Here is a 17,383-nt window from a genome sequence, read left to right as displayed (position 1 = left end):
TAATATTGGAAAGGATTTGACAAGCGACATACAGCTATTTGAGAATGATATAAAGATAGGTAGAGTAATCAGGAATGCTGCTGGTATGCAGTACTTGCAGAATGATTTGAACAGGCTGAAATTGTGGGCATGGGAAAATGGGTGTCAGTTCAATGTCAGTAATTGTAAAGTCATTCACTTCGGCATGATTAGATAGCCAATGTTGTATTATATTTGTGGGATGGGCTGGAAGAACCTGATGAGGCTAGGGATCTTGGAGTGTTAATAGACAGGAAGTTGAAGTTCAGGGTTCATGTGGCAAAGATTGCAAATACAAGTCAAAAGCAATGCTGAAACAAACGTTCATATGTAAAGATAAGAATGCTATTTTGCCTCTTTACATGGTCTTGATAAGACCTTACTTGGACTATTGTGCGCAGGTCTGGTCTCCTAGTTTCTGTTGCGATTCTGATATATTGGAGAGAGTACAAAGAAGAGTGTTAAAAATGATATCAGTATTGTGAAATACTAAATATGAAGATAGATTGAGAATTTATAGACTGCAGACACTAGCAAACAGGAGAAAGAGGGGGGGATATGAATGAGACTTACAAACTTCTGAAAGGGTCATACAGGATCTCAACTGATGAAATTTTCCAGTTTATGGAAGATGGGAAATGGATGAGAGGGCATCCTTGGAAGCTGAGAATGAAGGCTGCTAAGAAGGGGGTAAGGACTAGATTTTTTACTCATAGGGTGGTGCGTGATTGGAATGGATTGCCAGCGGATGTTGTGAGTGCAAGCAGTGTGAATGAATTCAAGAATAAGTATGAAAACTGGTGTATGTAGTATGTGGCCTCCCTCGATGAGTCTCTGACTCCCTGGAGGTCTCTCTCTTAATAATAATAATAGTTCTTTTATGTATTAATGTATTATTTGTTTAGATTTTAATTAGATTTTCATAATATTTTTATTCTTATATAATGAAAGTAACATATTTATTGATCGGCGAGTTTCCTAATTTCTGTTTTGTAGTCATTTTTACCTGGTTCGGAAATCCTGCTCAAATTCCATGACAAAACATGGAAACCACTCAAGCCACTTCAGGCCTTCAATAAGCAGTGCTGTGGTCTCACAACAGACGACAAAATTCATCTCTTACCTAAAAACAATTAGAAATGTGTTCATTGCAAGTTTGGAATCAACAGCTCATTGGTGGAAGCGAGTACACTATCTAGTAGGTTGTTAACGACATGATATTTCTAATTGCAATTTATTTTTGAACGTTTCACAAGAGAAGTAATTAATTATGTATTTCACTTTGGGAGCATCTATCTATAATTTTTTTCTCAGTAAAGAAGACTAATATAAAATATAAAATTTCTTAGTGTTATAAAATACTAGTATTGGAGGAAAAGGTAAAGACTAGTATTGCACTCACAGATGGCAATTTAACTTATGCTGTTTTACATAATAATGATAGGATTTATGTAATTTTATTATCATTTTCTTTATTATAATTACTCAAAAGTGACCCTATGATCTTAAACTAGCTCTGTAAACGATAGTAGCATATAACGTCTTTCATATGCAGGAAATGTAGAGTCATTTTCAAAATACACGTGTATTCAATAATTGAAACAAGTCTCCTTCTGAATTAGTTCAGATAAAAAATATTTCACACCTGGATAGATGTCTAAATGCACAAAACAGAAAAATAGTGAATGGTTAGAAGAATAAATATTTTTAATTATTGTGCCCTGTCTCCTTAACTATTCTTAAATATTTTATTCTCCCTAATAACTATTCAACTATTAATGGAATAGTTAATAGGAATATGTAAATAGTTAACTATAAATATTAGTTGTATATAACTATTCTTCCTAAATATTCTTAAATATGGTGCTCTGTCTGCCTAACTATCCTATCCCAGTTCTGTAACAATTACTATTCCATCAACAGAGCCTGTAGTAAGGAAGAATATTAATAACTTTATACGGAACAAAAATTTTCCAAAAGTTAAATATAATTGAAATATTATTATTATTATTTTATTTGACACCTCCAGGGAGTCCAAGGACTCATTGAGGGCACCTGCTCTACAACTTCAACTCCACCATTCAATCACCAGCTGGCAATTACACCAACACCATCTACTGTCAGCCACCACAGACAATCACAAACATCCATGCCCTCAGCAGGATTAGCACCTGCAGCCTTTTAGCTGGAGAGTAGATAAGCTATCTACTTGGCCAACCAGAAGCCAGCTATTTGTTAAATTTTTTAAAAATATTTGTTAAATTTGTTTAAAAATATTTCTTAATTTTAAAAAAAATTTTTTAAAAGAAATATTATTTAACACCCCCAATCGATCATAATGTCTATAGATGTTCAGCAAAATCTGGATACGATTCTGTAACACCTATTGATTAACATGGATAAGAAGTGCAATTTGGTATCACTATTTCATCCACCATGGCTGGTAGAGAGGTTAAAAATATTTCTTATATGGGAAATATTTCTTTTTTTTCACATATATCCGTGAAGAATTTGTGTGCGAATAATTTTCCCGTGCTGAATTTTTGTGCAATTAATTTTCCCCAACAATTAATTTTCCTGCGATGAATAGTCTCCAAGATGAATATTCCTCGCAATGAATAGTCCGAACATGGGTGGGAGAAACTCAAACTTAAAGGTTTAGTGGAGTGAAACAGCATAAAGAAAGGATAAAAAATGATCTTTAATTCTTCCAATATTTCATCTCACTCACTGAGAAATTGTCAGGGAGTAGAATATGAGACTTGTAACATACACACATGCACGCAAAAGCAACACAAAACTAAGTTAAACACGTGGATGAAAAACTAGAATCCTCTAACTAGTTGGAGTGTCTTCTGTGATTTGCCTGGGATCTCAAAGTATTAGTGTTTATATTTTGAGAAGTTTAATGTAACAATAATTAATTAAATTAGGCTGATTTCTGAGAGCAGCTGCAGATTCTAAAAATAGTCTTTCTGTTCTAACTTTACTGAGATGGAGCATGGTAGATTTTTCTGACTGATTCTATGAGCCATATCTAAAACATGGTCTGCAAGGCTCGATTGACCATAGTCATGATCGTAGATGTATTTTTTGTGCTCTTCCATGCAGATGTTGGCTGATCTTCCTGATCTGTTCACAGTAGGCCAACTTGCAGGAACAGGGCACTTTATATGCTCCAGGCACAGAGAGAGGAAGGAGCTGATCTTTAGTCAAAATGTAAGGGTAGCAACTTTCAGTGGAGCTTGAAAGTCCTGCAGAGACTATTTTTTTAAGATTCTGGCTACTTTTCCTTGGACATAGGGATGATGACAGCATTACTAAAATCTTTCTGAAGAGAAGGTTCAGGATTGATTATTTGTTGTGGGAATTGTAGCCATTAGATAAAAAGGTGTGGTGTATATGATTAAGTTCTGCTGTAAGAGAGAACTCACTGGAACAAAAGGTAATGAGCTCTGTTGGTTAGTGTTTTAATGATACCATATTGTTGAGAGGAGGAAGGATGATTGGAAAGTTTGTGAATGTATCTGTTTGTGTGGGTGTGTTACCAAGGTGTCTAAAAAGGCTAACATAGTATTCGTTTCCATTTCACTCTTTTCTTCCTTCCTGTACATAAATGACATTTCACTGATTATATTTGCCCATATATTTGCTTTTTATTAGTGCTTGTTCACTTGACAGACTGTTTTGAACTGCTGGTTCTCTTCAAAGACCAGGCAGAAACTTTAAGATGACAAAAATTCTCTATTGAACTGTAGCAATCTCATGTTTTGGAAAGTTATATTTTCATAAGTGAATTCTCGTAGATGCATACATAAATTGATGTAATTTATGTATTATTATTCAACCTATTCCAAAAACGCTGGCTAAAATTCAACTATCAAACTATTTTCCTATTGCTCTCACCACAATTCACCTGTCCTCTTGAAAACAATGGAGAAAGTCATCAACAACCAACTTTTTTGCTAGTTAGTGGATCTTCATGTCCACCAGCTAGAAGAACAAAGGAGTTTATAAACAATGCTTCTAAGAAAATTTCCAATTTTCAGAAGTGAAAAAATCATTCAACTGTTTTTTTTATTTCAAAATTAATGAAACAATAGAAAGTAAGAGCAATAAAAGTCATAGAAGTCATTCCATTTGGCAATGCAGTAACCAAAGGACAAGAGATAAAATGACTGGGCAAAAATTGCTTTGTAATGAAGAAAACTTGGATAATGTTATGGTTAGGGTTTCCGAGAGTAGAAACAATATACGCAATATATTTTGAAGTAAATCTAGTTAAGAAAATTCAGGGATTGTCAGCTGGATGGTGAGAATTACCTGGTATTTTATTAAATGGACAATTGTGGTTAGCCAATTCCAACAGCAAAATACCTTAGCATCACTTCCCACTTGATCAGTAGAATTAAATGGAGGAGAGTTTGAATTTTGGACATCCAAGTTCTCAAGGAAGGCAAACCTCTGTGTACTTCCATGAAAATGTTCTCACAATAACAACCATTGTTTCATAATATTCCAACCCAGGTGTATCCTTTATGAATGCTCACAAAACTCTTCAGTTATGGGAGGAACTTTTCTTAGGACTCCTGCACTATCTGCTGCCTATCTAAATCTTTTTAGAAATTCAACTTTGGCAACAATTGTACATTCAACAGTAGTCTCCTACTGCTGCAGTAAGCAAATGACTCAAAATGCCTTCAGTGCTGGATCTGGTGTTTGTGTGTGTGTTCACTTTGAACTATGGTTATGTGCATTTTGAAAACTGAAAGATATGCTTTCACATTAACAAATTTCTTCAAACAATAATTACTGAATCACATTTCATTATATTACAAAAGTTTGCACATTTTTTTAGAATCTAAAACATCTATAAAAAATTAACAAAAACATTAAGCAATAACTAAAATGAAAAGCCAAACAGCTATTTTTCTGGCAAAGTTAATTAAATTAAGGGGATAAAAATATCAAGGATAGTGAGGGTGCTTGCTCCACCTTTGCTTCGAGTTGCCTTGGTGTGGTACTACCAGGTGGTCACTTACACTTGGATTCGCCGATAGTTCGTCGCCATGAAACTCTTAGATCATAGTTTTCGATCTTAGAGTTTCGCATACTGGCTGTAAAATAATAAGGGATTTTTATCACCTTAATTTAACATTAAGCAATTTCGCAACCAATAACCTTCTCAAATTGAGACAGAAGTTTATAAATACTACTTCTATAAAAAAATTCCCAATTTTCAAAAGTGAAAAAAATCATTCAGCCCTGTTTGCAATGCTTGTCAGTTTTAAGAAGTATCCATTCTGCATATGATTGTCCAAGCAATAAGAAGAGGTGTTAATCAGCTGGCAAGATATTCAGAGGGAATATGGAGGGAGGGAGGGGGACAGAATTTCTCAACTTAAGTTGTGAAACTAGTTCCAGACCACTTGCACTTTATGAGGTTTTGTACTGTTCTAAAGCAGTGTTTCTTAAACTTCAGATATCCGTGTACCTCTTCTTAAATTTTCATTATTGCCAAGTACCCCCTTATCAAAATAATAATAATAAATAAATAAATAAAATAAAAAAGTATATTTCATTGTTCAAATTAAGTGGATATTGAATCCAACATTATTTCAAAGCCGAATAGAGAAGCTACAAGACTTTTATGTCGAATGTAGGAACTATAAAAGTTTCAGCAGATCCAAGCATAAGCAAACCTTTCATGACAGGGCAACTCGTAGTAAAGGTGCAGTAAGCTCCGATCACTATCCTTAGTATTTCCCATAATGTAAAACACATCTCCTGGCAGACATGTATGATGTTATACATTATGAGAGGGGGGGGGGTCACTATCCAGACCAGTTTTGACCTCCCCCCCCATAATGTATAACATCATACATGTCTGCTAGGAGATGTGTTTTACATTATGGGAAACACTAAGGATAGTAATCAGAGCTTACTCTACCTTTACTACGAGTTGTCCCTGTCATGAAAGGTTTGCTTATGCTTGGATTCGACGAAACTTTTATAGTTCCTATATTCAGCATGAAACTCTTGTAGTTTCTCTATTCGGCTTTGAAATAATGTTGGATTCAATATATCCACTTAATTTGAATGATTTTGCATTGCCGAAGTAAAGCCTTTCGGCTCTCTTTTTCAGTATATTTCATTGTAAATGTCTATTTTATTTGAATTTAGATGTAAATGTAAACAAAAAAATATTTATCTTTAATAGAACCAAATTTATAAAGATACTATAAATTTTTACTTAATTTAAATAATTTATCATCAATGAGAGGAGTGAAATTGCTTATGAATGGATAAAATTTCAGCAAAATTTGGCTCTTTTGTTGTTAATTTCAATCTCAGAAGCAGTTCCTCTTTGTCTTAATATCTACAAGAGCCGAAAATCCAACTTCACACAGATATGAACTTGGAAATGGAAAAATGAACCTTAGAGCTTTATCTATTAATTCAGGAAATTCATTTTGTATTTGTAGCCAAAATTATGATAATGTATTCTCTTTGTATTTATTTTTTAGGAAACCATCAGAAGCTACTACAGATCCCTTGGCATAGATTTGTTGATATTGAAAGGGGTATCTTATCAATATTAATGTCCAATTCAGGGAAATACTTTTCTAGATTCATTTGTAAGTTTTGTAAATGCTGCATGATAGTAATTTTCACATCATCAATTTTGTGTTCATTTGAACTTACAAGCAATTCATAAAGAGATAGAAACACGTCAAATTCTCCATTACTAAACCGCTTTTGCCATAACTTCATCTTTGCCAATGTGGTGTCACTTTATCTGGGACATAAAATACAAATATTTCCTTGCCTTGTAAAGACAAATTAAGATTATTTAATACAATAAATATATCTGCCAGGTATGCTGACTGACTGAGTCATTTTCAATTATGTAAATGTTTTTTTTTCAATTCAAAATTTTTATCAAGAAAAACTTTTAGTCCATTCTGAAGTTCAAATAAATGAGTAAGAACTTTTCCACAAGAAAGCCAATGAACATCAGTATGGAAAAGAAGCTGTGTATGATTACTTTCCTTTTCTTCGCAAAGTTGAGAGAAAATTCTGGCATTTAGAGGATGGCCTTTAATATAATTTATGATTTTTACAGCTTCATCCAGAACGTTTCTTAGGTCTGTAGACATTATGTGTAGCCAAAGTCTTCCTGTGTATGCAGTAGTGCATCGACTTTGGATCTGGTACAACAGCTTGAATCCTTGAAACAAGCCCTTTTTTCAGAATTCAACTATGGATTTTGTTCCATCCGTGCTTATTCCAACTCAGCTTTTCCAATCAAGCTTGTTTTAATGCATAAAGGTATTTATATTTGTGAATATTTCAACAAACCTGTTGTATGTTCTTGCGAGGGTTGGCAAAATAAAAGGTTGTCATGAAGTGTTTTTTTCATACCTAATGAACACTAGAAAGATTTGCAAAATTTGTAATATCGGTGGATTCATTGACCTGCAATGCATAATAATGACTCCTATGTATATATCAGATAACAATGTTTGTTTTATATTTTCAACCGTTTCAGTGATTATTCAATGAATACTATTTCAAAGGCAAATCCGATCAAAAGACCTTTTGAATTTATCTCTGATCATACTTTCTGCTATTATTTTTGCTGCAGGCTTGGCCAAAGTTTCATCAATCGTTTCCACTGCACCACTTTTTGCTATTAATAGCAACACATGATATGAAGCTTCTAAAGTCTTCTTATTTTTGTCTTCTGACACGATCAGTGTCATTTTTTGAGATTCTTTTAAATTTTTTTAGTTTATTTTGAAAAAATTCTACAGGTTTGTCCTTGTATTATGTTTCGATTCAAAATGATGATTTAAATTAGATAGTTTCATGTTTTCATTTTTTAAAGTTTCACCACAAATGACACATAATGGAATAGTTTCTCTTCATTTCCCATCCATGAAAATTCACATTTCAATTAATTCATATTGTACTTATGAAGTTTTGTCATCTTCATCCTAGTTGGTTCTTTAGAGATGTCAGATGACACATTCTTACATTTGATACAGATACAATAACAACATTTTCTTGTTGCTCATAGCTACTTGTATCTGCTATATCGCTCTCTTTTGTGTGTTTTATAAATCCAGTCTTTAACGCCTTTTTATTCCATATATAGGGAGTAGGCGAGGCTGTTTTAGCCCTATCTAACTTTTGGAGACTGAGTGGGCAGTTCAATCCACTGGTAGCCAATCAGAGATAGCTGGCCCAAGGCTATCACTAATTAAGTGGCACACAGTGAAGAGAGAAAGCTCAACAAGTGCTGCCATCTCGTGGTCCCTAACCCTAACACTCGTATATAATGTCTGAAATAATGTGGGTTCTACGATCGATTTTCTTGAGTTTATGGGATGAAAAACCAGAGTTTCCGGGAGAAAAAAACCCGCTTACCCATGCCAGAGATTGACTAACTTGGGAACCGGTCGAAAAAAGGCTTAGAAAAATTTCTTCTAGTCACTGACTAGATTCGAAACCAAAGTCTTCTTTCATGCACTCAAGCGCCGTGGTGTGCACCACATCCACTGAGCTACACAGGCTTTTATGCTTAAGAATTTGAAAGCTAAAAAAATTATATTTATTATAGGTATTATAACTTCCATACATTATTAAAGCAATTATATATCACTGTAAAAGTAGTACAAACCTGTGGACAGACTTATGTGTTCGTCGAACATGTTGTTTATTATTTTAACGGTATAATAGAACACAGAAACTAAGTAAATAATTAATTTATTAACTTGATGCTGATATTTCGCTGGTATTATAACCAGCATCTTCAGAGCACAAAAACACTGTTTGTCACAATACGCGAGACTAAAACAACATGGTGTACTTAAACAAAATTGCAGCAGCAACACAAAGACTAGAGTCCTGATTTTGGCGCCCTCTATCTGAAAAAAAAAAAAAAAAAAAAAAACCGCTATCATATATTACTAGAGTCCTAGAAAAGTGCTAGTTTTTTCTTAATATGACTCTCCCAGATCTTCGGCAAGTTAATACAGCCATATCTGTTGAGATTTGGAGTGTGTTTTAGGGCTTCTGTCGCCTCTAAGAACAATCTCTCTGATTTATATGGGTTTCTGTGTAGTACTTTTGTGTTTTTCCAGTTGATCCTGTGTGCAGGGGTATCCAGAGCATGGTCTGCTAGGCCCGACTTCCCATAATGATATTTCCGGACGTATCGTTTATGTTCGCTGATGCGGATATTCACAGTTCTTCCTGTTTGACCGTAGTAGGCTTGATTGCATGAGCAGGGTACTTGGTAGACTCCTGGATGTGATAAAGGAGGAATGCTGTCCTTGGGTGAGCGGATGAGGGTGGCTAATTTGCTACATGGTCTGAATGTAGTGCGTAGTTTATGTTTATTGAGAATTCTTGAGATCTTTTCGGATGTACCTTTAATGTAAGGGATGGTGACTGTTTTGTTGTAGTTCTCTGTGGTGGATGGTGGGAGGGGTTTCTTAGGAGTGTGTAGTATTTTGTTTATTTTTTGTGGATTGTAGCCGTTGGCCAAGAAGGTGTGGCGTAGGTGAGTCAGTTCAGCAGTGAGAGCCTTGTCATTTGAACAAATTGCTCTCGCTCTATGGGTTAGCATTTTTAATATGCCATATTGTTGAGAATGATGATGGTGTGATTGTTTGTGTAAGTATCTGCCTGTATGTGTGGGTTTTCTGAAAACTGAAAATGATAAGGAACCATCTGGGAGACGTGTGATGAGTGTATCCAGGAAGGGCAGACAGTTGTTGGCTTCCAGTTCCATAGTAAAGTGGATTTTTGGATGTTGGCTATTTAAATGTGCTAAGAATGTTTTCAATGTCTCAGGGCCATGTGGCCAAATAGCAAGCACATCATCAACATAGCGTAGCCAAAGTGTTGGTTTGAGAGTGGCTGTATTGATTGCTTGTTTTTCCAGGTGTTCTATGTAAAAGTTGGCTAGGGGGGAGCCCATGGCTGTCCCATCAATTTGTTTGTATATTTTCCCTTTCCATGTGAAATATCCTGCATGTATTGTGAATTTGAATAGTTCAAATATATCAGGGGGGAAGTGTGACTTCAGTAGATTGAGGATTTCTATTAGTGGTACATTTGTGAATAGTGAAGTGATGTCAAAGCTTATTATTAAGTCTGAGCTTTTTAGGGTGAGGTGTTGTAAGATGCTTACAAGATCAGTCAACATACAAAATTATAGATCGCAATTCCACCAACACACAAAAGAATAAGGCACGAAAATTATTAAAAAAAGTCACTTCCTGGCCCAAAGACACAGTTAACAAACTCAAACAATACCATGTTAAAACACCGAGGATCTATGGATCACCAAAAATTCACAAACCAGGCACACCCCTACGCCCAATTGTGGACAGTATAAATAGTCCCACATACAAACTGGCTAGACATTTAGCGAAGCTACTAGCCACTCTCACTAACAATTCTCCCTCCTTTATCAAAAATTCAGCACACCTAAAAAGCATCTTACAACACCTCACCCTAAAAAGCTCAGACTTAATAGTAAGCTTTGACATCACTTCACTATTCACAAATGTACCACTAATAGAAACCCTCAATCTACTGAAGTCACACTTCCCCCCTGATATATTTGAACTATTCAAATTCACAATACATGCAGGATATTTCACATGGAAAGGGAAAATATACAAACAAATTGATGGGACAGCCATGGGCTCCCCCCTTTCTCCCCCCCCCCAGCCAACTTTTACATAGAACACCTGGAAAAACAAGCAATCAATACAGCCACTCTCAAACCAACACTTTGGCTACGCTATGTTGATGATGTGCTTGCTATTTGGCCACATGGCCCTGAGACATTGAAAACATTCTTAGCACATTTAAATAGCCAACATCCAAAAATCCACTTTACTATGGAACTGGAAGCCAACAACTGTCTGCCCTTCCTGGATACACTCATCACACGTCTCCCAGATGGTTCCTTATCATTTTCAGTTTTCAGAAAACCCACACATACAGGCAGATACTTACACAAACAATCACACCATCATCATTCTCAACAATATGGCATATTAAAAACGCTAACCCATAGAGCGAGAGCAATCTGTTCAAATGACAAGGCTCTCACTGCTGAACTGACTCACTTACGCCACACCTTCTTGGCCAACGGCTACAATCCACAAAAAATAAACAAAATACTAAACACTCCTAAGAAACCCCTCCCACCATCCACCACAGAGAACTACAACAAAACAGTCACCATCCCTTACATTAAAGGTACATCCGAAAAGATCTCAAGAATTCTCAATAAACATAAACTACGCAGTACATTCAGACCATGTAGCAAATTAGCCACCCTCATCCGCTCACCCAAGGACAGCATTCCTCCTTTATCACATCCAGGAGTCTACCAAGTACCCTGCTCATGCAATCAAGCCTACTACGGTCAAACAGGAAGAACTGTGAATATCCGCATCAGCGAACATAAACGATACGTCCGGAAATATCATTATGGGAAGTCGAGCCTAGCAGACCATGCTGTGGATACCCCTGCACACAGGATCAACTGGAAAAACACAAAAGTACTACACAGAAACCCATATAAATCAGAGAGATTGTTCTTAGAGGCGACAGAAGCCCTAAAACACACTCCAAATCTCAACAAATATGGCTGTATTAACTTGCCGAAGATCTGCGAGACAGTCATATTAAGAAAAAACTAGCACTTTTCTAGGACTCTAGTAATATATGATAGCGTTTTTTTTTTTTTTTTTCAGATAGAGGGCGCCAAAATCAGGACTCTAGTCTTTGTGTTGCTGCTACAATTTTGTTTAAGTACACCATGTTGTTTTAGTCTCGCGTATTGTGACAAACAGTGTTTTTGTGTTCTGAAGATGCTGGTTATAATACCAGCGAAATATCAGCATCAAGTTAATAAATTAATTATTTACTTAGTTTCTGTGTTCTATTATACCGTTAAAATAATAAACAACATGTTTGACGAACACATAAGTCTGTCCACACGTTTAAGGATTCTTCACGGAGACGATATCGTACGCAAGACACGACGATATGGTAAGTGGAAGTTGAAATTGGCGCGGCAACTAAACAGGTTAGCCTTCTTAAAGAGGTGCCGAGACACCAAATTAATACCGAACTGTTTTAAAATCAAAAACAAGTTCCACTTGGCCAAAGCCCAACGCATCTATAAACGAGCAAGTGTAGCGCTTTTACACGAACAAATTAACACCACTCGCCGGGAATTAGCACAAACAAATACAATCATCAGCGCATTACGAGAATCACTGCATAATATTCTAAATACGGAACTTTGGCAGATCTTAGAGAACATCACCGACGCAACGGCAAAAAAAGAATTCGACAGAGTCAAAAACCGGCACCAAAAGAAGTTCGAAAATCTACAACAACGGAACACCATACAACGACCACCATTACAACAAGACCTCGTCGTCGTGAATCTATCGTCACTCACCTTAAGCAAAGAAGCCACGACTGCTTTAAGTCGAGGGCACAACTTTGCCTTAACTCCCAAGCAAGTTCCAAAAGCCGAAATAATGGCGTCCATCGAACGAGGAATTTACGACCTGCCTCCAACAATAGCTAACAACATACGTTTAGATGTGGCCAACATCCTAATCAAGTCCAAGCCTCCAAAAAATAATATCCCACATAAGGAATTCATTGCTATAAAAGAGCTACACAACAACAGCCAGATTACCATAACAAAAGCAGACAAAGGAAATGCAACCGTGGTGATGGACACAACTGAATATGAAAACAAAATGCACACACTATTACAAGATCAGTCAACATACAAAATTATAGATCGCAATCCCACCAACACACAAAAGAATAAGGCACGAAAATTATTAAAAAAAGTCACTTCCTGGCCCAAAGACACAGTTAACAAACTCAAACAATACCATGTTAAAACACCGAGGATCTATGGATCACCAAAAATTCACAAACCAGGCACACCCCTACGCCCAATTGTGGACAGTATAAATAGTCCCACATACAAACTGGCTAGACATTTAGCGAAGCTACTAGCCATTCTCACTAACAATTCTCCCTCCTTTATCAAAAATTCAGCACACCTAAAAAGCATCTTACAACACCTCACCCTAAAAAGCTCAGACTTAATAGTAAGCTTTGACATCACTTCACTATTCACAAATGTACCACTAATAGAAACCCTCAATCTACTGAAGTCACACTTCCCCCCTGATATATTTGAACTATTCAAATTCACAATACATGCACGATATTTCACATGGAAAGGGAAAATATACAAACAAATTGATGGGACAGCCATGGGCTCCCCCCTAGCCAACTTTTACATAGAACACCTGGAAAAACAAGCAATCAATACAGCCACTCTCAAACCAACACTTTGGCTACGCTATGTTGAAGATGTGCTTGCTATTTGGCCACATGGCCCTGAGACATTGAAAACATTCTTAGCACATTTAAATAGCCAACATCCAAAAATTCACTTTACTATGGAACTGGAAGCCAACAACTGTCTGCCATTCCTGGATACACTCATCACACGTCTCCCAGATGGTTCCTTATCATTTTCAGTTTTCAGAAAACCCACACATACAGGCAGATACTTACACAAACAATCACACCATCATCCTTCTCAACAATATGGCATATAAAAAACGCTAACCCATAGAGCGAGAGCAATCTGTTCAAATGACAAGGCTCTCACTGCTGAACTGACTCACTTACGCCACACCTTCTTGGCCAACGGCTACAATCCACAAAAAATAAACAAAATACTAAACACTCCTAAGAAACCCCTCCCACCATCCACCACAGAGAACTACAACAAAACAGTCACCATCCCTTACATTAAAGGTACATCCGAAAAGATCTCAAGAATTCTCAATAAACATAAACTACGCACTACATTCAGACCATGTAGCAAATTAGCCACCCTCATCCGCTCACCCAAGGACAGCATTCCTCCTTTATCACATCCAGGAGTCTACCAAGTACCCTGCTCATGCAATCAAGCCTACTACGGTCAAACAGGAAGAACTGTGAATATCCGCATCAGCGAACATAAATGATACGTCCGGAAATATCATTATGGGAAGTCGGGCCTAGCAGACCATGCTGTGGATACCCCTGCACACAGGATCAACTGGAAAAATACAAAAGTACTACACAGAAACCCATATAAATCAGAGAGATTGTTCTTAGAGGCGACAGAAGCCCTAAAACACACTCCAAATCTCAACAAATATGGCTGTATTAACTTGCCGAAGATCTGCGAGACAGTCATATTAAGAAAAAACTAGCACTTTTCTAGGACTCTAGTAATATATGATAGCGGTTTTTTTTTTCCAAAATCAGGACTCTAGTCTTTGTGTTGCTGCTACAATTTTGTTTAAGTACACCATGTTGTTTTAGTCTCGCGTATTGTGACAAACAGTGTTTTTGTGCTCTGAAGATGCTGGTTATAATACCAGCGAAATATCAGCATCAAGTTAATAAATTAATTATTTACTTAGTTTCTGTGTTCTATTATACCATTAAAATAATAAACAACACGTAGTACAAACCTATTATTCGTTATTTTAACTAACAAATTTGTAATAGGATCAAATTCATTCATTCATTTATTCATTCCATATGGCGATTCAACGCCCATGAGCTCCTTTTACGGGAAGGTACAGCACCACCTAAATCCCCATATTTTTATCCAGGCTCAGGACCGGCATAGCTGACAATTCAGACCTATGGCTGGAGGGATTGTCTTAAATATTCCTGACTGTATCTGTGTTTCTTCACAGGACCGGTTTGCCTGCTTGTAGGATGAAAAACCTCAGATAAACTGGGGGGAGGGGAGGGAAAATCCTGCTGTCCAAGCCCAAGACTGGCTAACTTGGCTATGGCTGAGGAAGATCCTTAAGCTCCTCACGTCGTCGATGGGAATTGAACCCAGGACACTCCTTCCCCAGGCATATGGTTGTGAAGCGCATAGCCAATAGGCTAACTGTGCGGACATGATCAAATAATGAAGCACATTGATCAATGTCTGCTTAGCTGTCTTGATTACATCTATTAATGATTCATATAACTTTTTTATCAGTTGCTATTGTACACTCTTTGCGTTGTTGCAAGCTTGCAATGTACGTTCATATACAAAGCTGAACAAAGATTCAAGAGTGATTGCCTGCGAATTTGCAAACTATTCAGATAAAACAGTTATCACTATTTGAGTAGGAAAATTCATCCATAATATAGAATTTATTGAGAAATACATACATTTGAAATAATTATTTTTTTCTTAATTAATGATTCCATGTGTTAATGATGCATTGCCATGAAAATTGCCCCCGAAGACCTTTCATGTATCCCCAGGAGTATATGCACACTTTGAGAAACTATTCTAAAGGAACAGGAATAGATGTCCACTGTGAAAATTTTAATCTTTGGCTGGAAGACAGAAACTCATAATGGATAATACTAGATGCATTCCCTCAGTGATCATCCTGTGATTCATCACACAACAAAAACTTTCTGAACTATTTTTGGGATTTGAATTCATATATTTTTCAAATGCCATGTATATCTTGCTTGCTGCCATAACATTTATGCCCAGTTTATAAAGTAAACATGCATGATTAATTGTAAACAGATGTTTTTTTGTTCAGTGACCCTTGTTGGAAATCAATGTTTAGATACATCTAGGAATACATTAGTTTTCAAAATGCATTAGTTGCCGAGATTTCTAATCATACTCCACCTTAGGGCAGATAGCTTTTTTATTTTTTGTGATATAGACATCTACACATGAGATTCACTTTAAAACAGTAAATAGACTCTAGACTGTAAATAAGGTGCAACACAGCGAATGATATAACAATTATTTTGCCTATTAATTATTTTAATACATACCCAAGTGCCACTTAGCTCTTTTCATGGGTGTCCCTTTTCCTTTTTCAGTACTGTTTCCACCACTCAGCATCCTCTGTCTTCCTTAAAAAATTATGAACGGAATCAAAATTCAACTAAAAATCAACTACTACACAGTCAAATATAAATTCAAAGTTAACAAATATCTAGAAAGATTTCGATATTATTAGTCCATATTCCTATAAACACAGACAGACCTGGACTTAGTTAAAAGTTATGTTCCATAAACCTTTATGTAACAGGAATTTTAGAGCTTGCTAGACAATTTAAATAGTATGGGCAAAAGTTAATGGGTGTCAGTTTAATGTAGAGAAATGTAAAGTTATTCATTTTGGGATAAACAGATTACAAGCTGTGTATCACATTGATGGCACTGTACTCTAGGAAATAGACAAATCTAAACATTTGGTGGTGGTGGTAGACAGAGAGTTAAAGTTTAGAGGACATATTGCTAAGGTAGCCCATAAGATTACTTGGCTGTTGAAGAACACACCAACATGTAAAGATAAGGAAGTTGTTATTCCTCTTTATAAGGTCTTGATATGTCCACACACCTGGATTACTATGCTCAGGTCTGGTCTCCTGAGTTTCCTGGGGATAAGGAAGAGGAAGCAAGCAACTAAGAAAGTGAGGGGTCTGTGGAACGTTCCCTATGAGGAGAGATTGAGTGTGTGTGTGTGGATTGCAAAAGGTTGAGGAGAAAAAGAGGGGATATGATAGAAACATTTAAGTTGCTTAAAGGGTTTTATAGGATTGATGCAGGAGACATGTTTCAGCACTTGGCAAGAGGGGTCAGAACAAGGGGTCATCCATGGAAGTTGAATAAAGGTGTTGGAAGTTTTTCCACTTGGTTATACTATAAATTAAAGATGCCAAGAAATTATATTCTTAGTTTAATCCTTTATCCAAGATCTCTCCTTGGAATCACCCTCACATCAAACCTCTTCTGGCATAAATACATCACAACCATTGCATCCTCAGCTTCATAAAAACTAGGATTTCTCTTTCGCTCAAGACATTACTTCACCCCTGAACAGCTGTTAACGTTATACAAATCACAAATCCGCCCGGATATTGAATACTGCTCCCACATATGGGGTGGGGCCCCTAAAAGCTCTCTCAAAATGCTTGACTCAATACAGAGGAGAGCAATTAGACTTAGTAATGACCCATCCCTTACCAACTTCCCCTCCCACTTTCACACAGACGTATGGTTTCTGCAGTATGTATATTCTACAAATATTTCCATGGGAAATGCTCATCTGAAATAACATCAATAATTCCTCCACTCAGTACTAAGCTCGTTGGAACATGTGCAGCAGCTGCTGCTCAACATCCCTTCACAGTACACCCTAGAAACAAACAGAGCAAGTTTCTTTTCCTCCTCCATCCTTGCAACTGC

At 36.5% G+C, this 17,383-nt stretch overlaps 1 protein-coding gene across 1 annotated transcript in view; it reads right to left on the bottom strand.

The window, feature by feature from the left end:
* AMPKalpha (AMP-activated protein kinase alpha subunit) overlaps positions 1–17,383 on the bottom strand; it is a 265,316-nt gene that overhangs the window by 91,533 nt on the left and 156,400 nt on the right. Inside the window, exon 12 of the mRNA XM_090414193.1 lies at positions 15,964–16,044. Within this exon, the coding sequence (XP_090270319.1) occupies positions 15,964–16,044 (81 nt within the window). The remainder of the gene's footprint in view (positions 1–15,963; positions 16,045–17,383) is intronic.

Source organism: Typopeltis vanoorti, chromosome 24 (genome assembly GCF_054136105.1).
Source record: "Typopeltis vanoorti isolate ZY-2024b chromosome 24, IOZ_Tvanoo_1.0, whole genome shotgun sequence".
Lineage (NCBI taxonomy): Eukaryota > Metazoa > Arthropoda > Arachnida > Uropygi > Thelyphonidae > Typopeltis > Typopeltis vanoorti.
Note: the sequence above shows the minus strand (reverse complement) of the source record. Positions and strands in the feature narration are given on the sequence as shown.